This window comes from Acomys minous (genome assembly GCF_964271855.1).
Source record: "Acomys minous genome assembly, chromosome: 1".
Taxonomy (NCBI): domain Eukaryota; kingdom Metazoa; phylum Chordata; class Mammalia; order Rodentia; family Muridae; genus Acomys; species Acomys minous.
Genome location: NC_140483.1, coordinates 112,788,336 through 112,811,512, shown reverse-complemented (window position 1 = coordinate 112,811,512; position 23,177 = coordinate 112,788,336). Strand labels below are relative to the sequence as shown.

Sequence of the window (23,177 nt, the reverse complement as noted above, 5' to 3'; positions counted from 1 at the left end):
CCAAGAGGAATAAGAAGACAGGAAATAAACTGAGGGATGAAATCAGTAAAATAGAAACAAAAAGAACAATACAAAAAATCAATGAAACAAGGAGTCTGTCTTTTGAGAAAATCAACAAGATAGACAAACCTTTATCTGAACATCTGAAGGATGGAGAGAGATTCCCCCCAAGAAACTTATGACAGCTATTCAACTCACTACTGAAATACAATCTTCTTACAGTAGCATTAGGACATTTAATGACTAAAGACCAAAGTCCAGAAGATTGTACTTCAGAGAAGTTGTTCACACTGCTCCTTTAGTTTTAGTGAGAACTCATTGTGCTGACATCTTAGTGCCCGCCAGACAATGAGAAGCTATTTTGTTCTAATAGGTTTTGTTCTTCCAAAACATGGGGGTACCTTTCTCAATGGTACTAAATGGTAATGTTTCAGTATATCAGAATTGTCACTTAGTCTTTAAATCTAGGAGTCAGAACATTTATTTCATAAACAGCTATCTAACAAGTACTTTGCTCCTTGTGATTATGGTCTCGGTTCCACTACTGAATTAATAAGCATATAAGTAATAGCAAATGATGCATGTTAAAATATCTCCCATTTACTGAGTTTTAGAATAGAATGTTTGCATTCAGAGAAATACTTCAATTGTATAACTAAATAGTTTAAAAGAAATAGTTTTTCTAATAATGTTAGGATTGAAATTTGCAATTATTTGGGGGACCTTATACATCCAAGTATGTAAGATTGTATGAATTCATTATCCATAAATGAGGGAATACTAGTGACTTACATTTCCTTATAAAAGTATTTTCTTTCACAACCATAACAAAATAACAATTTACATCCTCTTCCTGTAAAGTTTGGTCTGTTATCTTTAATAAAAATGGTATGCAAAAAAAAAAGATGGAGAGAGAATATCCAAATTAGGAAAATCAGAAATAAAATGGGAAACATAACAACAGCCACTAAGGAAATCCAGGGAATCATTTTAAGGGCATACTTTAAAAATCTGTACTCCACCAAGTTGGACAATCTAAAAGAAACATAATTTTCTCAATAGGTACCACTTACCAATGTTAAATCAAGATAAATAACTTAAATAGACCTACAACCCCAAGAAAAATAGAAGCAGTCATTAAAAGTCAGCCCATGGGTACCACCACCCACAATAGGCTGGTCTCTCCCCCATCAATCACCATTGGGCAGTGGTGGTTGTACAGGCTTGCCTATAGTCTGCTCTTACAGCGGCATTTCCCAGTTGAGGATCTCTCCTCTCCGAAGATTCTGGCTTGTATCAAGTTGACATAAAACTAGCCATCAAAACTGACTCCTTCTTTGACAAACAAAACACTCTTAAATCACATCTTTCTATTCTTGATAATCCTCAAGATCAAACATTAAATATAAACATCACAATATAAACATTTCATGAACTAAAACTCCCACAGCCTTTACAAATTGAAACACTTTAAAATTCAGTCTCTTTAAAAAAATCCAGCCTCAGGCAGGTGTGGCGGCACATGCCTGTAATCCCAGCACTTAGGGAGGCAGAGGAAGGCAGATCTCTGTGAGTTCAAGACCAGCCTTGAACATCCAGGGCTATCACACAGAGAAAACTTGTCTCCAACAAACAAACAAACCCCCAAAACAAACAAAACAAAATCCCTCAACCAAGCCTCTTACTATTGTCACTATTAGAGTGGCTTCGTCAAAATTGGGTTAGTCTCGAAAAAAAAATAAGTTAAAAAAGAAATCCAGTTTCTTTTAAAAGTTTAAAGTTTTTCTTTTCTTTTTGAGCTATCCCCGATAGTTCTTTATTTGGGACCAGGTGACATCCTGGCCCTGTGGATCGGAGTCTGGTTAGTTAAGCAAATGTTAAACAGGAGACCTGCATTGTGGTAGCCCTATCTTTAACCTTCATAGTGGCATAGGCTCTATGTTTTGCCTGTTTCTCAATTTTCTTTCTTCCCAGCCTCAGTGAATTGGACAGTGGCAAAGTGGCCATGCCCATTAGGCCTCTGAACATCATACTGAGGTGATGGGCAGGGACCACTGGATATGCCCAGTAGATACACAGTCTCAGGATGCACAGAAATAATCAGAAGCACCCTCACATTTGTTTCCTTGGGCACTTGGTGATCACCTGATCTACCAGGACTCTTAGGTTAAATGTCTTGTATTTTGTTCCTCATAGCAGTTCTTTTAATTTCCTGTAGCCTAGGTGCATAGCTTGGTGAATTTGGTGAATTGTTTGGCAAAGTCCTTAGAGAGCCTGATATATCCACTTCCGGTGTATAACCATCCACTCCTTATGTATAAATCTTGGCATTTAACTTGGTCTCTTGTATCTGAAAGCTTAAAGTTTTTCAACTGGGGGGTTCCTATGAAATCAAAAATAAATATTTGCTTACTTCAAAAAGGAAGAACCTGGGCACAGTCACAATCAGAGCAAAGCAAAACCATTTTTGGCGTTTTTCGAGAGAGCTTCTCTGGGTAGCAGTGGTTGTCCTGGACTAGATTTGTAGACCAGGCTGGCCTTGAACTCACAGAGATCCGCCTGCCTCTGGTTTCCTAATCTTATATCGACTTCATTCCCTTTCCCGGGGAAGAAAGAAATAACTCAGAACAGCAGAAACAAGCTCTTTGGACACCGTAAAACTCCAGAAACACTGCAGCGACAGGCTTTGAGGTAGGAGGAAGAAACAGGTCGCCACATGTCCTTGTCCTTTTATTTTATTTTATTAATTTATTCTTGTTACATCTCAATGGTTATCCCATCCCTTGTATCCTCCCATTCTTCCCTCCCTCCCATTTTCCTCTTACTCCCCTCCCCTAAGACTGTGACTGAGGGGTACCTTCTCCCCTTGTATATGCTCATAGGGTATCAAGTCTCTTCTTGGTAGCCTGCTATCCTTCCTCTGAGTGCCACCAGGTCTCCCCATCCTGGGGACATGGTCAGACACGGTCCTTGTCCTTTCTAGTGGAATAATGGTAGCCAGCCCCTGGAATTGTACATATCTCATCATAGAGAAACTCATCTAACAGTGGTTTGGATCATTTTATGTTCACGCTGAGAACTAGAGACAGTTGTGCTTTCTTTTACAATCACAAGTAAAAGGCCTAACAGTTTGACTTAAATACATAGTGGCATTGCTGGGTGTGGTGGCGAACGCCTTTAGTCCCAGCAGATGTGGCCAGATCTGAGATCAAGGCCAGCCTGACTTACAAAGTGGGTTCCAAGGCAGCCAAGGCTACACAAAGAAACCCTGTCTCAAACAACGAAATTATATAGTGGCATAAGTCTCGTTAGTTCCATTACTATTGCTTTGGGGAGGAGTTATGTTCAATTTAACATTTTTTTGAGAATGTACGAGCTTTTCATCATTCAAATCCAGGGCAAGCTCGATTTAAAACAATTCTGAGTGAAACCCCCAAATCCCTCAGGGCCGAGACTGTCCTGTGTAATTTAATTAAGTGGATTGTCTTCAAATCTTTGGTTCACCAATCCCTTCCCAGTCTTAAAGAATGCTCCCTAGAAACGGTGTATTTGGTTTCCTGGTGACTTGTAGACTTTGGAAGGTCATCGCATTTTGGCCTTGGACGTTTTTTGTCTTTGACCACTCCCAAAAAAAAAAAAAAAAGCAACCCGTGCAGAAAGGTGGCCATTTAGCCTCGTGCTTAAAAAGGTTACTGTCTCAAAAAATGCCCGCCCACTGGTTAATAACCCTGACCTACTTGAGGAAGTGGATTTGGGAGTGAATCCCGGCTTTAGACGAAGGCAAGAGGTCGCCCCGCCTAGGCACGGTCCCAGCCACCCCGGCGGGTCCACGCCCGCCCCGAGGGGTGGCGGGTGGTCAGCAGCGGCCCCGCCCTGCTCCGGCTGCTCACGGGAAGCCGCATTGTGACGCGCACGCGCGGCCGAGCCAGGGTGCGAGCTCGGGGCTGAGGCAGAGCCCTTGCGCGAGGAACTCGGGAGGGCGGCGCGGGGGCGCGCACGCGCCTGAGCGCGCGCCCGGAGGGGCGGGCAGGGACTCTCGGCTCGCAAGCCCTACGGCCGCCGGGCGCCCAAGCTCCCTTCCGCTTCCGACCTGCTGTCCAGCAGCCGGTGGATGTGCGGCAACAACATGTCCGCCCCTATGCCCGCCGTCGTGCCCGCCGCCCGGAAGGCCACCGCCGCGGTGAGTGACGGCGCCCGGGCCTGGAGCCCCAGCGGGCGCAGGCGGACCCAGGCCTCCGCGCGTGGATGCACCGCGCCGCGCCACGGGTTCCTCCCGGGCCGGGGCCGGGAATCCGAGTCCGCCCGCGGGGCGAGTTCCGACGTCTGGTTGCTCAGTCGGTCTGCGGCGTGTGTGGCTGTGTCGCGCGAGCTCGGATTAACTTTTGCTCCCGGAAACTTTTGTGACGAAAGAAATCGGCTGTGTAGGACTTTGGTGACTTTACAGAGGCAGCTGTCTTTACCGGACTGTGATTTGCCGGTGTGAGACGTCTGGGTGCTAAAACGCCACATTATCTTAGGAATCAAAAGGGAGGCGTATAGAAATTAATTAACCAAATAACAATTAATTAACCAAAGCTACATTGTAAAACAGTTCGGTGTGGAATTATTTTTTCTTCTTCTCTTTTAGGTTATTTTCCTTCACGGATTGGGAGATACTGGGTAGGTACCACTATTAGTAACCCTAATGAGATGGGGTCATGCAGTTGCTTACTGGTCAAAGGCTGAAGAAGGCTGAAATTATAGGAACAGGTATTTGCTGCTGGTCGGATTCTCATTAAGCCCAGCGATGAGACAAGCTTTTCTGCTTAAGAACCCCACCGAGTTTTCCTCTTAGGTTGAGTTTCTCATCTTTGAGATTGTCTCTGGAACATGTTAAAATGGCTAATTGCTTTTTGAATGGGTATTGAATACCAGAGAAGAGTGGGATGTTTGCTGAAGCAGTGTGCAATTCCAGAGCAGGGTGAGAGACTAGTTGGTTCTCTTAGGAGAAATAGCAATGGCACAGAGCATGAGTCCTAGGTCAGGGAGTAGATGATTCCTTAAAAGAGAAAATCAAAAGAGGCAGAGGCCAAACTTGATTAATTTGGAAGCATATCAAACAAATTTTGCTTTGTTTTTGTGGTTCTGGAGGACAAACTCGGGCCGTATATGTGCTGGGCGGACACTTTAGTCCCTTATCAGTCTATGCTGCCCCGATTTACAGTATGATTATGATTTTCTTGTTACTCATTCTTTTTTTTTTCTACAGAGGTTTTCTCGTGTTTAATTCAGTGTTCATCTGATTGAAACTAGGGTTACATAAAACTGTCAAAAATAGAAACTGGGGAGATGGCTCAGTGGTTTAGAGCAGGGGCTGCTTTTCCAAAGGACCTGGGTTCAATTCTGAGCACCCACATAGTGACTTACAACCAACCATCTGACACTCCAGTGCTAAGAGATCTAATGCCTGTTCTGGCCTCAGTAGGACCTGTGCACATGCGAACAGGCGTACATGCAGACAAAACATCTGTACACATAAAAAAATAGGTTAAAAATACGAAAGTTGGTAAAAAAAAAAATAAAGTAGCCAAGTTATTATTTAATGTTCTTTTCACCGTGTTATTAGGCCCATTGTTTAAAATATTCAGGAAGTTGAGACAGGTGGTTTTTCTTGAATTCTGGAGTTTGAGACCAGCTTGGGCAACATAGTGAGACCTTGCCTATGAATGAATAAATGATTGAATGAATGAATGAGGCATTGGGCTAGACTAGTTGTCCTTTTCATAATTACTAAGGCAAGTTACTAACCTTACCATCCTAACTTTGGAGCTTAGATTTATTCAAGGTAATATGGATTTAGATGATGTCTAGATTTATTTATTTTGTTTTGTTTTGTTTTGTTTTGTTTTTTTTGAGACAGAGTTTCTTTGTGTAGCCTTGGCTGTCCTAGACTCACTTTGTAGACCAGGCTGACCTCAAACTCAAAGTTATCCTCCTGCCTTTGCCTCTGAAGTGCTGGGATTAAAGGCATATTCTACCACACTTGGCTTGCTAGACTTTTTTATATTTATTTATTTATTTATTTATTTATTTATTTATTTTTATTTATTTTATTTAGAGAGAGAGTCTCTGTCTCTGTCTCTGTCTCTCTCTCACTCTCTCTCTCTCTCTCTCTCTCTGTGTGTGGCGGGGGGGGGGGGGGGGGATGTGTGTGTTTTTGAAGGAGTCAGTTTTTTCCTTAAACCAAATGGGTTCACAGGATTGAATTCAGGTTGTCAGTGTTGGTAGAAAGCCCTTAGCCCACCGAGCCTTGTCACTAGCCCACTTTTGTTATTATTATCTATGTTGTCACTGTATCCAAGGGTGGCCCAGAATTAATAGCTATCTTTCCAGCCTTCACCTCTTTTTGGTAAACTTTCAAATTAACCTAGCTACGACCAGATCTTCAACTGATTTTTTTTCTTTTATGACATAATCTCCTCCCCACCCTACCCGCCCACCTATCTTTACATGCTTGGCTTGTTTCTTTTTGTTTGCTTGGTTTTTGAGGTAGTTTCTTGGGGCTGGCCTGAGCTCAGCGTAGATCAGGCTTGCTCCAAACTTGTGTTCATCCTCAAAGCAGTCTTTACAAGTGTTTGCCATCATAACATGCAGCCTGTGGGAGCAACAGCTCTTTGATGTGTGAGTGTGCACATGTACACATCTATATATATGGAAGCTGGAGGGCAGCCTTGAACGCTGTCTACTGTTAACCTTTAAAAATTTATTTTTTTGTTTTTGAGATAGGGTCCAGCATTGGCCTAGTTTTTTGGCTTTGCTTTTTTTTGTGTGTGTGTGTTTTATTGTATTTATTTGTATTGTGTATTTAGTGCTTTGTCTGCATTAATGTAGGTGTAGGTGCATGCGTGTATGTGAGTGTTTCTGGTGCTTTCAGATGTCAGAAGAGAGCATCAGATGCCCTGGAACTGGAGTTGTGGACAGTTGTTAGCCGACGTGTGGGTGCTGAAAATCCAACCCAGGTCCTCTGAAAGAACAAGAGCAGCAAGTGCTTGTAACCACTGAGCTATCCCTCTAGCCCTTGCTTTTCTTTCTTTTTTTAGTTTTTTTTTTTTTTTTTTTTTTTTTTTTTTTTTTTTTTTTTTTTTTTGAGACAGGGTTTCTCTGTAACATCTTGGCTGTCCTAGCCTCGCTTTGTAGACCAGGCTGGCCATGAAATCAAACAGATCCCCCTGTCTCCACCTCCTGAGTCTTTTCTTGTTTTTAAATGGCTTCTGGAAGTGGAACTGAAGTCTTCAGGCTCACAAGGAAGACTCCTCATCCTATCCCTGTTCTTAAAAGTAATTTAATTTTCTGTGTTCTTCTATTTGTACTAATGTGGAATTACTGAAAACGTTGTAGGACTCTACCAATGCATCCAATAAAAATCACAGACTTGTGGGCCAGGTATGGTGACACGGGCCTTTAATCCTAGCATTTGGGAGACAAAGGCAGGGGCATCTCTGTGAGTTTGAGGCCAGCATGGTTTATGTAGTGACCCAAGGCCAGCCAGATGACATAGTGAGACTGCCACCTTAAAAACAAAAAACAACTACCCACCACATTTGCTTTACTAAGTGGACTTTTTTATGTTTTTGTTGTTGTTTTGTTTGGTTTTGGTTTTCTTTGGGGGGGGGATAGGGAGAGACAGGGTCTCTCTATGTGGCTCTTGCTGTCCTGGAACTCCCAGTGTAGACCAGTTGGGCCCAGCTTTAAACTCAAGAGATTTGCCTCAGTGTGCAGGGACGAAAGGCTTGCTCCACCGTGCCTGGCAACTAAAAGGATTTTAAATGGCAGAACTTCTGGGGAGGGGCTTTTTGTTTTGTTTTGTTTTGTTCATTTATTTTGTTCACAGCTTGGTTTTGTGAACCAAGCGGGGGGCAGGGGGAAGAACAAAACTTCAGTATAAGCAGGTCCTCTACAGGTCCACTGTGGCCAGCTTCCTCAAACTGAAGACTGAAAATGTGGAGAGAAAAGTCTGTGATGTGAAATGAGTAGTGGATTTAACGTTTCAGTTGCTTATATAAAAATTAAAAGTGTGCAGTTATAAAAATAACATATGAACAATCACTAAAGAAGTGGTAACTATTAGTTCCGTGAATATATGGTGAAACTCAGAACTAAATGGTCTAAAAGTAGCAATGTAGTGTTTAAAATTCTTTTAACAGAAGTCATCGTCTGATGTGCTTATATTTGTAACATGTAATAAATTAAAATGAATATTGAGGAAGTCCTGTTCTGTATTGCATGAGATTAGTTTTCTTTCTAAAGTAAAAATAGCTTTTGTAATTTGAAAATGTTAACAATTGTATTTTTAAAAAGGGAAGGAAATATGTTGAAATTCTACAACCCAGATATCACCTATTTATTTTCATCTCATTTGAAAACTATTATTTTGAAATTCATCCAGTCTTATAGAACTTCAAGAATAACACAGATCCCTGAGTATACTTTACTAGATTTCTTAATCTCTTCCTGTACTGAAATACATATGCTTGCTGTGAAAGTAAGGTGTAGGTGTGACAGTTGTATGTCTTATATGCCGTGTAACCCTATAAGATACATATATATAAACTGAATGCATTTTTTGCATAAGGACAGTATCTTATATAACCATAAAACAGTTATCAAATTCAGGGCATTTAATATTATCTAACATAGCATGTGCAGATTTTGCCAGTTTACCTCAGTAATACAATCTAGTTTGGTGTCACACATGCATTTAGTTAGCATATCTGTGTCTATGTGGTAGAATGTTTCAGTTTTTGAAAAGAATGATGCCATTTCTCCTATTCTTTTGTTGTTTTTGTTTGTATTTGCTTTCTGTTTTGGATTTTTGAGACAGTCTCTCTACATAGCCCTAGTTGTCAGAGAATCTCACTTTGTAGACCAGGCTAGCTTGGACTCACAGACACACCTTCCTCTACCTCCCAAGTGATGGGATTAAAGATGTGGGCCACCATGCCTGGCCCTGTCCCACTGTTGTTAACATGTCTCTGGTTAAGGTGGTCTTTCATTGCTGCATTTGTTTTCTCTTTGTAATTACAAACCAAGTCAGGACTTGCTGCGGTGATACAGGGTTGCAGGATCTTCGTGAGTTGGTAGCAGCGTGGGTTACTTATGAAATTCCATTAAAACAAAAGAACAAGGCATGTGTGTGAAGATAGTATTAGACCATGAAGATGGTTCTTCATCAAAATTTCACCCAGTATTTTTAGCAGTAAGTTTGCTCTTGTCCGTGTATGGACAAAGACTGCTTTAACAGATTATATCCTATTACTATTGTGTGTGGTTTTTTAAAAGATGTTACTAACACAGTATTTATAGTTTCACACAGATTACCCAATTGTAAATTTTTCTGAACTGTTGAGGAATAAATTGCAGAGGTAAAATTCAGTTGGTAGACTACTTATGAAGCGTGCAGGAAGCTCTGGGCCTAATGATTAGTGCTGCAGTAAAACCAAGCGAGGAGGTACTGTGAAGTTCAAAGTTACAAAGTATTACGACAGAGTGAGCGTGAAGAATTCTAGGCTAGCCTAGACTACATGAGACTTTTCACAAAGAAAAATAAAAAATGAGAGAGAAAAAAAAAGAAAGCCAGACGTAGTAGCACACAACACTAGGAGGTATAGGCAGGAAGATCTCTGAGCTTGAAGCCAGCCTGGTCTACAGAGCAAGGAAAGCCGTGGTTACACAGAGAAACCATCTGACCAAAGAAAAAAGAAAAGTTGTAGCCACGTTGCCTCACTAGTCCTTTACACTTCAGTGTGTATTTTATAAATATGTAGGGCATGTGTGTGGAAGCTAAAGAACAGCTTTTGCTTTGGGGACTTGGTTCTTTCCCTTCACCATGTGGGTCCCAGTGTCAAGCCCAGGTCAGGAAGCTTGGTGGTGCGCCTTGTCTATCCTCTGAGCCATCTTGCTGGCCTCGGTCTGTATTTTAAGGTCAAAAACATTCTCACAAGCTGACAATATAGCCACCAATTCTACTGTCACCATCTAATCTACCAGCACCATTTACATTTCCTTTAGTTGACCTGATCCAGGAGTACACATCACACTGAAGTCACTCCTTCAGTCTTGCTTTTATGAGCTTGGTACTGCTTAGGGATACAGCTGATTCATAGACTGCCCCTGTTTGGGTGGTGGTTGCTCATTTTTGACAGTCTCAGGGTGGCCTATTATGACTGGTGCTGTTTGCCTCAGGTACACATGATTTTAATTCTTGTCCTACTACTGGTGATACTGTATTTTATTAGTTGGCTAAGATGCTACCTAATCATTTTGAATAATAACTGAATATAACACTTAAAATGTTAAATGCTTGCATATTTAATATTTTAAATGTTTAAAAATATTTTGTAAGAAGATATTTGACATTAATGAAGATAGTCTTTTCCTCTCCATATTTTTAATGAATGGATTTACCATTAACCAAATCCACTACAGTTATTCACATCATTTTCCTCTGGCCTCTTGGCATTTTTACTTTCATTTTTACTTCTGCATCATCGACGTCTCTGGTCTCACTTTCATGTCATTTCTCAAGTCTGGCTTTATGTCCGATCTGTGTTAAGTCATTTTGCCTTTGACCAATTAGATGGAAAGACTGATGAGAATTTAGATGTGCTGAGAATTTATGTGGGATGAGGGACATTCCTTGCACAATACTTTGCATTCTCTTCCAAAAGATAAGCAGACTGGAGTGAATGTGTCGGATTCACTGTTTGCCCTGGACTCTGGCGTGTGGGCTGGTTGTGATCATGGACAGCATAGTTCTTCAAGCACATGGACGCTGAAGCAGAAGGCTTGGCAGTCCCAGGCCAGCCTAGACTAGACAGAGCTGGAACCAGCCTGCATTACAGAGCAGGACTTTCTTTTTTTTATATTTTTATATTAATTCATATTTATTTTGTATGAATGTTTTGCCTACATGCCTGTGTGTGTCCTAGGTACATGCCTGTTGGATTTCCTGAAACTGGCATTACAATGGCTGTGAGCCTTGATATTGGTGCTGGGAATCTACCCCTGGTCTTCTGCAGGAGCAGACGTACTCCTAACCATTGAGCCATCGCTCCAGCCTGGCAAGACCATTTCAAACAAAGCCACATCCCAAACCAGACAACACCCCACTTATAAAAGTTTGCTATTAGGTTTGTGTTCTGTCTGTCCCTCTGTCTCCATTAATTCAGTTGGGGATGTATGTATGTGCATGTAGGTCATAAAACAATTCTGATTAGGTGCTTAATATTGGTCTTAAAACATTTTAAGCTCATATATCTGTGAAAAAAAATGTGAAGGACTGAATACAAATTGACCTACATAAGGCTGGCCTTGAAACTCACAGATACCACCTGCCTCTACCTCTGCCTCTGTAGTGCTGGGATTTAAGGTGTGCACCACCATGGCCCAACTCCTTTGATTTTCTTATGTAAGAGTGTTTACCATTTTGTGCCTTCGATAGAGGCTGGGAAACAATGACCCAAATTCAATTTTGTCTTACCACTTACCAATGTCATTGTTTGAGATGTAATTCATATAGCATAAAATTCTCACTTTCAAAATATATGATTGGGTGATCTTTAGCTTATTTGCAAAGATCATCACCTTAATTTTCAGCATTTCATGAATGACAGTCTCTTTACTCTTCTCTTAAGCATTACTTAATAGTTCATTTTCTATGGTTTTGATTATTCTGAATGTTTCATATAAATGGAACCCAGACTATGTTGTCTTCAGCGTCAGGCTTCCTTACTTGGCCTGTTTTTCGGGATCATTAATGTGACATAGATAAATATTGCATTTTCCTTTGGGAGGAGGTGCATACACTTGACTATTCAGACACTCACACCCATGTGCACATGTAGAGCTAGAACAGGACACTGTGTGTCATCCTCTGTTGCTCTCTGCCTTATTGGCATAAGAAAGGTTTTTTTTTCACTACACTAGAAGTGCATTGTTTTAACTAGGTAGGCTGGCAAGCTCTTGGACTGTCACTTTCTTCCGAAGTTGGGGCTATGGGCTTTCATTTTTTCTTCCTTTAAAACAAAATGTGTGTGTGTGTACATACATATACATAAATACATATATGCATATACATGTATATGTGTACATACATATGAGAGCTCTATCTGCATGTACACCTACATGCCAGAAGAGGGCATCAGATCACTTTATAGATGGTTGTGAGCCGCCATATGTTTGCTCAGGACCTCTGGAGCAGACACTGCTCTTAAACCCTGAGCCATCGCTCCAGCCCACCCCTGCACCCCGACCCCCAGCCCCAGCCCCCATGCTGGGCTTTCTTCATGGGTTCTGGAATTCAAGTTCCGGTCTTCACACTGCAGAACAAGTGTGAGCTATCTCTGCAGCTCTGGTATTGCACTCTTACTACGAAATAATCCATTGCATGGCTACAGCTACGAAAGCACTCTGGTAATTATGTTATATTCCCAGGCTCATGACTCCAGCTTTTTTAGTCTTCATCATTGAATAGGAATGAATGTACAAGCCACAGAAGGTCTTAAAAAGTGTAAAGGCCTGCAGTGTAGACCATTTGATATGGAAAAAAATGACCAAGATTTTATATATTAAAAAGCACTATAAAAATAACATTAATTTTTTTTGTCTGAATCCTATTTTCCTAGCTTCCATATGCTTAAGTCACCATTTCTCAACAAAATGAGATTACAGGGAGGTGAAGCAGTCAAACATTTTAGCTAGTCATATTAAATCAAGCTTTACTATATATGTTTTTTTTTCCCCCTTATGAGACTGTCTTGCTATCTGTTCTGGGACGCCTTTTAATTCTCTGTGTAGCTTAGTTGACCTCAAGGCTAACAATCTTTTGACCTAAGCCATCCAAGTACTAGGGTTCATTACATGTGTATGCTACCAGGCCAGGCTTGAAATAATACTTTGAGGAAGATAATTGAACTTGTGTTCTATTTGGACTCTTAATAATTGGTGGACAATGTTTTATAAATATGGTTTTGGGTGACTGTCCATTCCCAGAGCTCTAATTAACTGAAATCTTAATCATGGTGTTTATGGCTTATTTAGTTATCCCTGAGGTCATTAACACAAATCCCAAAATAGAGAATACACTAATGATATACCTAAAGGTTGTAAAAAAAAAACTGAGGGGGCTGGAGAGAAGGCTCAGAGGTTAAGAGCACTACTCTTTGCTCTTCTGGAGGTCCTGAGTTCAATTCCCAGCAACCACATGGTGGCTCACAACCATCTGTAATGAGATCCCTGGTGCCCTCTTCTGGTGTGCAAGCACACATGCCAGCAGAACGCTGTATACATAATAAGTAAATTTTTAAAAAAGAGAAAGAAACTGAAACAGCATTGGCAGTGGTGAGCAAGGTAAGAACCTCTTCTCATGTGGCTGAGGTGTTGCCTTTTACAGTGGTTAATAAGGGTGTGTGTGTGTATGTGTGTGTGTGTGGTTTATATTTTATTATTTAATTACAATACAATTTATTTGATTTTGTTTTGAAACAAGTTCTCATATGTAACCCAAGTAGGCTATAAACTCACATAGCTATAAACCCTTGACATAGCTAGTGCTGAGATTACCCAGGTTTTGTGTTCTATTTTGGTTTGGGTTCATTTTATGTGTATGAGTGCTTTATTAGCATATATGTGCATGCCTGGTACCTGTGGAGAACAGAAAAGGGTGTCCATTCCCATGGAGTTGAAGTTACGGACAGTTTTGAGCCACCATGGCAGTGCTGGGAACTACACCCCAGTCCTCTGTAAAAGCAAACAAGTGCCATCTCTCCAGCCCTACATTCTGTGTTTTAAATGCTGCTTTGGGCACAAGGCTGAAAAGGCCTCCCAGGTTAATGCTCAGAGGCAAGGACCGGGATGGCGTGATAATTTCTGGTTTGGTCTGGTGATCTGGAAGTGCAGGTGTGTATCAACACTGCAGAAAGTTTTTTTTTGTTTGTTTGTTTTTTTTTTACTATGGATACTGTGACACATATCTGTGTAAACCCAGTACTCAGAAAGCTGAGGCAGGAAGCTGGTTGGGAGTTTGATACCAGCTACTTAGTGAATAAGCCATCCAGTCACAGAGTAAGACCCTGTTTTAGCAAACAAATAGCACCCACTATTTTCTAGCTTTCCTAGTAGGTGTGAAGTGGAATCTCACTCTGTGTGTGAATACAATGCTAAGTCTATTAGCATGGGGATCAGTTTCCATTTATTAGCTCTTTGCTTCAACATATCTTAGAGCTTTCCAGGTAAATCTTAATACAGTTACACAGACACACACATACGTACTTTTTATTGGGACCTGGGGGGATGGAGCGAATAAGTGAGATGGACTAAAGTCTCATGCAACAACCAACTTTATTCCAAGCATCAGACAATTTATATTCTGAGAGTTAAGGAGAGTCACATGAGTAAAGTCAATCACACTCACATGGCAGAAAAGCCGCACATGGCGGACAAGCTGCACGTGGCAGAGCATGTTTTCCATAGAGGCATATAAACAAATAGCGATAGCCAGTTGTTGTAATCTGAAGAAAACTCACTCCTGACCCTCCACTCTTAGGAGGAGCAGGAAAACACGCTCCAAGAACAATCCCATGTTTTTTAAGAAACTGAGGTCACAGACTCTTCTCTTAGTTTCTTGGTTTCTCACAAGCACTCAGAAAATCTCACACAGTTTCTTTCTTGAAGCATGTTCTGACAACACATAATAGATAAATCCACATGAACTTGTACTTACGACACACATAAGCACAGAATTCCTAGTACAGCTATGCCCCCTGCCATGGTGGTCATGGACTCTAGCCCTCAGGAACCTTGAGTCCCCAGTTAGGAAATATATGATTTGCTTTTTTTTTTAATTTCATAGGGAGTTAGAATTAGGAAAGTGTCTTGAGTCTCACAAGGGACTGGAGTGGACCTTTGGATTTTTAAACAGTATAGAGACTAAAAAGGCTATGGGGATTTACAGTTTGATTGAGTGCATTTTGCATTATGATGGCTATGAGTCCATGGGGACCAGGAGTGGAATGTGGAGGTTTGAGTAAAACTGCCCTGCCCCCGACAGGTTCATATGTTTGAATGTTTTGGTTCCAACTGTTTAGGAAGGATTAGGAAGTCTGTCACTGGTGGGGGGCGGGGCTTTGAGGTTTCATAAGCTTTGGCCAGTTCCATTGTCTGTGCCTCCTGCTTCTGGGTCAGATGTAACCTCTCAGCTGATGCTCTCGGTGCCACACTCTCGGTGCCACCCTGGAAATGAACTCAGTTCCTGAAAATGTAAGCAAACTGCCAAGTAAATGCCTTTTTAATGAGTGGTCTTGGTCGTGGTATTTTGTCACAACAATAGAACAGTGACAAGGGAAACAGCATGCCATTGGGAGTTATTTTTATTAAGATATTAATTTACCCAAGGCCTCAATAACAGTATTAGTTATGGGTTCCATCTTATGTAGTAGACCTTAAATCCACTTTTTTAAGTGTCTGGTTACTCCCCAACACTCATACCTTTCTTACAGCAGTGAGCAAGCACTTCGCTGTTATTGCTAGCAGAGTTCACAGCTGGTGAAATTGATGACTTCTTTTTCCCTCCAGTAGTGTGTATAGAGCCTTCTATCCCTGTGCCCCTTAACCAGTAGCGTGTATAGAGCCTTCTATCCCTGTGCCCCTTAACCAGTGGGAGTGAAGCTTCCAGTTGGATACTAGCTCAGTTTCTCCGTGTTTAATGACATGAGTATGTTGTCTTCAACAATAGGGTCTTAGCATCAGGTTGTAGAGGCTATTCCATAGCATTGCCAATGGCCTGTAATATTGCGGTGGAGGGCAGCCTATGGAACCCTTTGGTAGCATATCCTGACTAATTGTGGTACCGTCCCTCTATTATACGGTGAATTGGCTTAAATTCCTTTTATATGTGTGCATATTTTGGGAAGCCTCTAGAGCAGCAGGTCTCCATGTGGCATAGTCCCTCTGCCCTGCCTTACCATCCCCACCCTACTTAATCTTCCTGCTCTAATATCTCCTTTATCCCTTAATAACTCTTTATTTTATATCCCCTCCTTGGAAGATCCCTTCCCCCATCCCTAACTTCTTAGTATTCTAAATGATGTACACAAGTCTGAAGCATAAAAGCTATCATTCCCACATAAAAGAAAACAGGTGATATTTGTCTTTCTGGGCCTCAGTTACCTCATGCACGATTGTTTCTAGCTCCATCCATTGGCCTGAAAATTCTATGGTACAGTTTTTTCTTTTCTGCTCAATTGTGTAATGTACCATTATATAAATGTACCACATTTTCCTTTTATACTCATTTGTTGTTGGGCATCCAGGTTGCTTCCCATTTCTGGCTATTATGAGTAGAGTTGCCCAGAATGTGGATGAGCAAGTGTCGCTGCAGAATGACGTGGGTATACACCCAGGAGTAGCACACGGCAGGGTGTGGACGTGGATGGAGTCTCAGCTTCTTGCTGTTTCCCATCCCCCCATGTCCTCATCAACATGTACTGTCATTTGTTTTTTATTAATCTTAGGATTTCTGAATTGGGCTAAGAGAATCTGAAAATAATTTTACTTTTGTCTTTTCCTGATAGCTAAGGATCTCAAACATTTCATTAAGTGATTCTCAGCCATTAGTATTTCATCTTTTGAGATGTTAGTTCTATACCCCGTTTTAAATTAGGTTATTTCTATGATGTTCTAGTATTTTGCAGTTTTGTTCTTAGTCCTTTTATAGTCTAGTTACTTTCTGTCAGGTATATAATTGGTAAAGATTTTTTCCCCTATTTTGTAGGCTGTCTCTTTGCTTAAATGGTGTCCTTTACTGTATAGAAACTTTAGTTTGTGAGGTCCCATTTATTGTTAGTATCCTTTCCTGTGCCAGTGAGTTTGAGTGTATTCTATATTTTTCCTTTCATTAATTCAAGGCATCCAGTCATATGCTGATATCCTTGATCCATGTCAAGTTGTATTTTGTGTAGAGTGAGAGATGAGACTCAAATTTCATTCTTTTTCAGTGTGATCAGTACCATTGGTTGAAGAGTTGCCTTTTCTCCACTGTGTACTTTTGACCTATCCAGAACCAGTTGGCTTTTATTTGACTCTTCCATTCTTTTCTACTTACCAATGTGTCTTTATGCCAAGGCCATGCTGCTACTACTATAGCTCTGTAGTATAACTTGAAGTCAGAGGTGGTGATGCTTTCAAGCAGTGTTTTTTTATTGCTCAGATTGTTTTAAACTATCATAGGTCATTTTTATTTCTGTATGAATTCTGATATTTTCAATATTTTCTTTGAGAATTGCATTTAATATGGAGATTGCTTTTGGTAGGATGGCCATTTGACAGTAGTTATCCTACTAAGTAACATGGGAGGTTATTCCATTTTCTAGTGTCTCCCATTTCTTTCCTTAGTATCTTAAAGTTTTTATTATAGGTTTTTCATTTGTTTGGTTATAAGAAATTTATATTTATATATTTTGTAATAACTATCTTGAATCTATAGTTTTTAGTATATTTACAACATATATGTATATATATACATATACATGTATACATATGTGTACATGTATATGAATATATATTTAATCTGAGGCTGTTGTAAAAGGTACTATTTCCCTGATTTCTTTAATATGTTTTTCATTTGTATAAAGGAAGGCTATGAAGTTTAGTGTTAATTTTATATCCTGTTACTTTGCTAAAATGTGTTTATCAGCTGTAGAATTTTCCTGGTGGTTTTAAAGGTCTTTTATGTATCAAATCATATCTAACAGCAGCATCTGTTGACAGAACTCACGGAGACCATCCTCTGTTAGGCAAACCTTAGAGAAGGGCTGTTGCTTCCACGTCAGCAGAGGTGCTCAATAGCATAGTCTCCACTCTCAAGGCATGTTATGGAGCGAGCATCAGTCCTCATAGAAATTTTACGTTTTAAGTACTGTTCTTTACCAACTTACTAGAATGTAAAACAGTAGTTAATATCGTGATTTTAATAACTGTCTACTAGGCATGGATGGGCAGAAGCCTTTGCGGGTATCAGAAGTTCCCACATCAAATACGTTTGTCCACATGCGTGAGTATTTCTAATATTTTGGGTTTTTTTTTTTCTTCAGAATCTGTAACAAAATTGTAATAGCTTTGCTTTTCCAGAAAAATATCTGAATATAGTTGTTCCCCTTTTAAATAAAAAAATTAGCATTCCTTAAAGCTAAAATATTCTCAGGCTGGAGAGGTGGCTCAAAAGTTAAGAGCACCATCTGTTCTTCCAAAGGTCCTGAGTTCAGTTTCCAGTAGCCACATGGTGGCTCATAACCATCTATACTGAGATCTGGTGCCCTCTTCTGGCTTACAGACACACATGCAGACAGAACATTGTATGCATAATAAATCTTTTTTTTTTTAAGCTGAAATATTCTCTTGGTTAAATGGGGGCGGAGGTGGGGGAGGAATCCCTTTTTGAAATTTAAGATATTTTTCTAGAGGTCAGGTGAACTTAAGGCCAGACCAATTCTCTTAAATACGTAAGTGCCTGTGAGGTTCCAAAGAGACCCGTGGGTTATCCATAAACAAGGTTTACTTGCCAGATTTGTGGGAAGTCTTTATTAAATTGAAGACACGTGTGTTTTATTAATTAGCAGTAGTGTGATACACTGTAGTAGGTAAGATATCAGTCTGTGGCTCTGAAAATGTTTGCTGGTGTCATAACTCGACAAATCAATAAGCTTGGCTTTTTTGAGGTGAATGGTTCCTAAGAGTAGCCATGCGGGAGAGCTAGAAGCATTGGGTTCATGCCATAGGCTAGTGCTTCCTCCTTAGACATAACAGGGTGACTGGATGAGTATGCGAAGAGCAAAAGAGCCTGCAGATCTCCCTGGCCTGCTGCAGAGCATCTGATGTACCTCTGTAGGCTACAGATGAGTGCATTGGCTAGCATGGCCAGCCCAAACAAGAGACAGAATCGTGACTTACTTGAATTTCCACTACATTGTCCCTGTATTGGATTGCTCTAAGCCTGTTTCCTAATCTGGGGAAGTTTACATTTTCACAGGATTTTGAATTGTTTTTTGCTGTATGAATAAGGAGGATAGTGGCATTGGTGATTAAGAGTATATTTATATTCCTTTATGAGCCTATTTGTCATTCCAGATGAGTTAAACATAAGAGACACTTGGGTAGAGCTTATACTTATTTATAGGTCTCTTCATCAAGCAGGTATATAACTAAGGAATAAGCAAAATGTAATCCAGGCCTATGGGAATGGTACAGTAGCAAGGCAATAAAATGCTCTTACCAGAGTCTCATTGTTAGTGCATTTCCAATTGTCTTGGTTCTTAGAACTTACAGATATAAAGTAAGGCCGTTGAGACAAAAAGTAGTTGTTAGGAGCCAAATTTAGTTCTTGGCAACAGCTGCTCTGTCTTCAGAAAACAGGTCTGGTGTAAACAGGACAGAGCTATGCGGTGTGGAAGTGTGAAATACTTCTCCAGTCATACAGGGAAATGTGGCTCTGCTGTCCTGACATGCTGTTTCTTTCCCACATAGGCCCGTGATGCCGGTTACATTAAATATGAATATGGCTATGCCTTCTTGGTAAGTAAGAGTGTACCTATTCAGTAACAACCTTTTAGCCTTTTCAGAATGGCTCTTGTGTACATCTTTTATTTAGGTATTTTTAAATTGCAAGAAAACAGTTAAGCTTAGCCTTTATAACTCATGCTTTATAACTGAGTTAACTTTACAGAAGGTAGAGCAGCTTTTTTCTGTAAGAAGAGAAATCTGTCCGACTGCTCATTAACCAAACATTTGATTCATGAGAATGAGACACGCACTCTGATTGCAGCTCAGCCCTTCCCTCTGCCAGCCTTGCCTTCCTGGATGGTGGATGTTCAGGTCATTGGCCCCGTAGCCCTCTCAAGGTGCCTCACATGCCCTTCCCAGCCAGAAAGTAGAGCTGTGAGTCTCTCTGTGCTCGCTCTGGATTTCTTTTCACTGCTGAGACACCAAATTTGCCAAACAAAAATGTTTTGATCTTGACACTTTCATTTTCAGTCTAGTCCCTACTGTTTTGTCCTTTGGGTGCATTTATAACCTTGACTGGGCTGTTTTTCCTTTACCTCTTCTCCAGGAATAGTTTTCCTTTTCTCATTTAATTATTCATAGACATGTCTTTAGTGCTGTCATATGGAAATGTTCCAACTTTGCAGTCATTTAACTCAACCCTGACAAGTAAGCTTAGTGCTGTATGTCCTTCGTTTCCGGGTTTCTGCACTGTTTATTGTGAGACTTCACCAGGCCCTGCAGCCTGATGTCTTTGCGTCCACTCTTCCTTTCCTCCTCACCCCGTACTCTTTTGCTTGGTTTTGTTTTCCTAATTCCTTGACAGCTGTACAGGTTCCTAGTCCCCTTCACTTTGGGTTCTTTGACCTATTCTGTGTGGAGGGTTCCTAACTAAACTAAAAGTTCTGTCCGTTGTTGCTGGACATTGTCATGTGAACACACACTCAACAGAGGAGTAGAAAGGGACAAAGGGTGGCTTTCGTGGCCTCTGATGTGAGGTGCCTACAGCACATTTTAAACAGAGCTTCATCTGTCCACTGAGTACTACTGTTTGTAATTTCTCTACAGACTAACTTGAAGTTAGTAAACATATCTGCCAGGTATGGGCCTTTAGAATCAAATATTTCTTTTATTTTATCCTTCTTTTCTTTCTTGTTTTCAATATATTTTTATTGATGATTTGGGAATTTCACACTTGCCATTATTTTCTAGGTTTGATATTATTGGGCTTTCACCAGATTCCGAGGAGGATGAATCTGGAATTAAACAGGCAGCAGAAAATGGTAAGTACCAAAGTGACTATAAAGGCAAACACATTCATAAATATTTTAGTAGATCCATTAGTTAAATTTTAATTAAATGTGTTTGGTTAAATATAATATAGTTATATGTGTTCAGATGCTAATCCCTCTGTCTCTTTCCCTTGCTTCCTGCCTTTCTCCTCCTCCCTTTGCTGGGGACTAACCTATGGCCTCACAAGTCCTATACAGGCGCTCTACCATGCAGCCTACCCCCCGCCCACTGCTCCATCTTATCACTTGCTCACACTTCCCCTCCCCACTAACTCTTCTTTTTTTGTTTTGTTTTTTGAGAACAGGGTTTCTCTGTGTAGCCCTGGCTGTCCTGGAACTCACTATGTAGACTGGGCTGGCCTCAAACTCAGAGATCCGCCTGCCCCTGCCTCCTGAGTGCTGGGATTAAAGGTGTGCGCCACCACACTAGGTCTGCATACGCTCTTATAGTAAGTTGCAGTCATCAAACTTGAGCTTTGTGGGAAAGAGGTTTTGTTTTGACTGACACGCTAAGATGAGCATGTTGGTGCCCATCTATAATATTAACTGTTGGGAGGCTGAGGCAAGAAGATGGATGTAAGAGATAGCCAGCGTGGATTGCACAGCAAACCCTGTCTCCAATCAAAAAGACATAGGCAATGGAGAAAATTGTACTTAATATAGTTATATAGTTATTAAAGAGACTTGAAGTAATAGAATGTCATACTATAAGGGCAACTAACAGTAAAAGTGGTATCAGTGGTTAATATCAGTGAAGTAACAATAGGTCGCACTTAGCTTTTTACCACGTAGTCATTTTCTATATAGTGGCTCATTCAACTTCCCCATGAAGTTAGTTGTAAGGATTGTGTTGTGGGTGAAAACAGATGAACTTACTCAGAGATGTAGTTTTTAAGAATTGCGCAGCACCAGCCTTTTATTTACAGGCATTGCTGGCAATGACTTAGAATATATGGTGACTTCTGTTTGTGGGTCACATTAGAACCAACCCAGCCGGGCGTGGTGGCGCACGCCTTTAATTCCAGCACTTGAGAGGCAGAGGCAGGCGGATCGCTGTGAGTTCTAGGCCAGCCTGGTCTACAAAGTGAGTCCAGGACAGCCAAGACTACACAGAGAAACCCTGTCTTGAAAATCCTAGAGAAAAGAAAAGAAAGAAAGAAAGAAAGAGAAAAGAAAAAAGAAAGAAACCAACCCAGCTGAGAATTGGTCACTGCAGTCTTGGACCTATGTACATGGCCTGCTCTTTCTACTTTTATTTGCTTTTTTTGTTTTGTTTGTTTTTTTGTTTTTGGTTTTTGGTTTTTTTTTTTTTTTTTTTTTGAGACAGGGTTTCTCTGTGTAGCCTTGGGTATCCTGCACTTGCTTTGTAGACCAGGCTGGCCTCAATCTCAGTGATCCACCTGCCTCTGTCTCCTGAGTGCGGGGAATAAGGCATGCGCCACCATGCCCGGCATCTTTCTACTTTTATATTTATTTGAAGTTTTCCAAAATGGATAAAAATCAGTAGATAAAAAAATCATTTCATTCATTTTAAGAACATCTTTAAATCTCTAAGATAGAGAATATACATTCAAAACACATTCGCTGTTTGGGATGTGAAACTGTGACCACTGACTTTATCAGTGTGAATGTTAAGGCTAGAATAAAAAGCTAAGGTTTTGTCTTAAATAATAAATGACACATTTGGGTTTAAGTGTGTTAGAACCTATAGAAGATGTAAGAGCTGTCCTTGTTAGGTAAGCCCCTGAGTAAAAGATTCTCTTTTAACAATAAAGCTGGGTTTTGTTTTGTTTTTTTTTTCCTCCTCTAAAATGAATATGGAAGAGAATGACGGTCAGAGATTCAGCTTAGAAGACAAGAATAGAGAAAATATGTTACCGAATAAATAAGTTACGGGTTGCCTTCTGGCAACCCACTTTCTTCAAGTGGCTGCTTGCATATGTTTATTTGTGTGTGTGTTTTCAGATTTCTCTGTGTAGCCCTGGCTGTCCTGGACTCACTTTGTAGACCAAGCTGGCCTCGAACTCAAAGATCCACCTACCTCTGCCTTCCGAGTGCTGGGATTAAAGGCATGTCCCACCACGCTGTGGCTGCTTTTATTGTAGTTTTAAAAAATACTTTGTTTAAAAAAACAACTTTGTTTTATACCATCAGTTGGTATAATCTAGAAAATAAAGCTAAATAATCTCAGCCTCCTAGGCAGCCCATCGCTGCCTCCTCCTTCCTGACAGCTGGCCTATTTTTGCCCCTCTCCTCATTTGTCTCTATAGTTTTTTCATTTCCTAGTGTAAAACCCAGTGTAAAACCCACTATCTC

The 23,177-nt window shown here is 40.6% G+C and overlaps 1 protein-coding gene and 1 long non-coding RNA gene across 6 annotated transcripts in view; one reads left to right on the top strand and one right to left on the bottom strand.

The window, feature by feature from the left end:
• The first annotated feature begins 3,795 nt into the window (after window positions 1-3,795).
• The window catches only part of LOC311600243 (transcription elongation factor A protein 1), a 71,965-nt gene continuing 52,583 nt past the window's right edge, over window positions 3,796-23,177 (top strand). The window contains exons 1-5 of one of the 3 annotated variants that reach the window (XM_084786740.1): window positions 3,796-4,180; window positions 4,628-4,659; window positions 18,020-18,085; window positions 19,555-19,602; window positions 20,782-20,852. In XM_084786740.1, coding sequence (XP_084642866.1) covers window positions 4,112-4,180; window positions 4,628-4,659; window positions 18,020-18,085; window positions 19,555-19,602; window positions 20,782-20,852 — 286 coding nt within the window. In that variant the 5' untranslated portion in view covers window positions 3,796-4,111. The remainder of the gene's footprint in view (window positions 4,181-4,627; window positions 4,660-18,019; window positions 18,086-19,554; window positions 19,603-20,781; window positions 20,853-23,177) is intronic. The other 2 variants (XM_084786741.1, XM_084786739.1) reach the window with 2 other exon arrangements.
• The window catches only part of LOC311600598, a 36,731-nt gene continuing 17,741 nt past the window's right edge, over window positions 4,188-23,177 (bottom strand). For 2 of the 3 annotated variants that reach the window (XR_014780284.1, XR_014780286.1), the window contains exon 4: window positions 4,188-4,512. This is a non-coding gene — a long non-coding RNA (uncharacterized lncRNA). Of the gene's footprint in view, window positions 4,513-19,608; window positions 20,005-23,177 lie in introns of those variants that run through there. The other variant, XR_014780285.1, reaches the window with a different exon arrangement.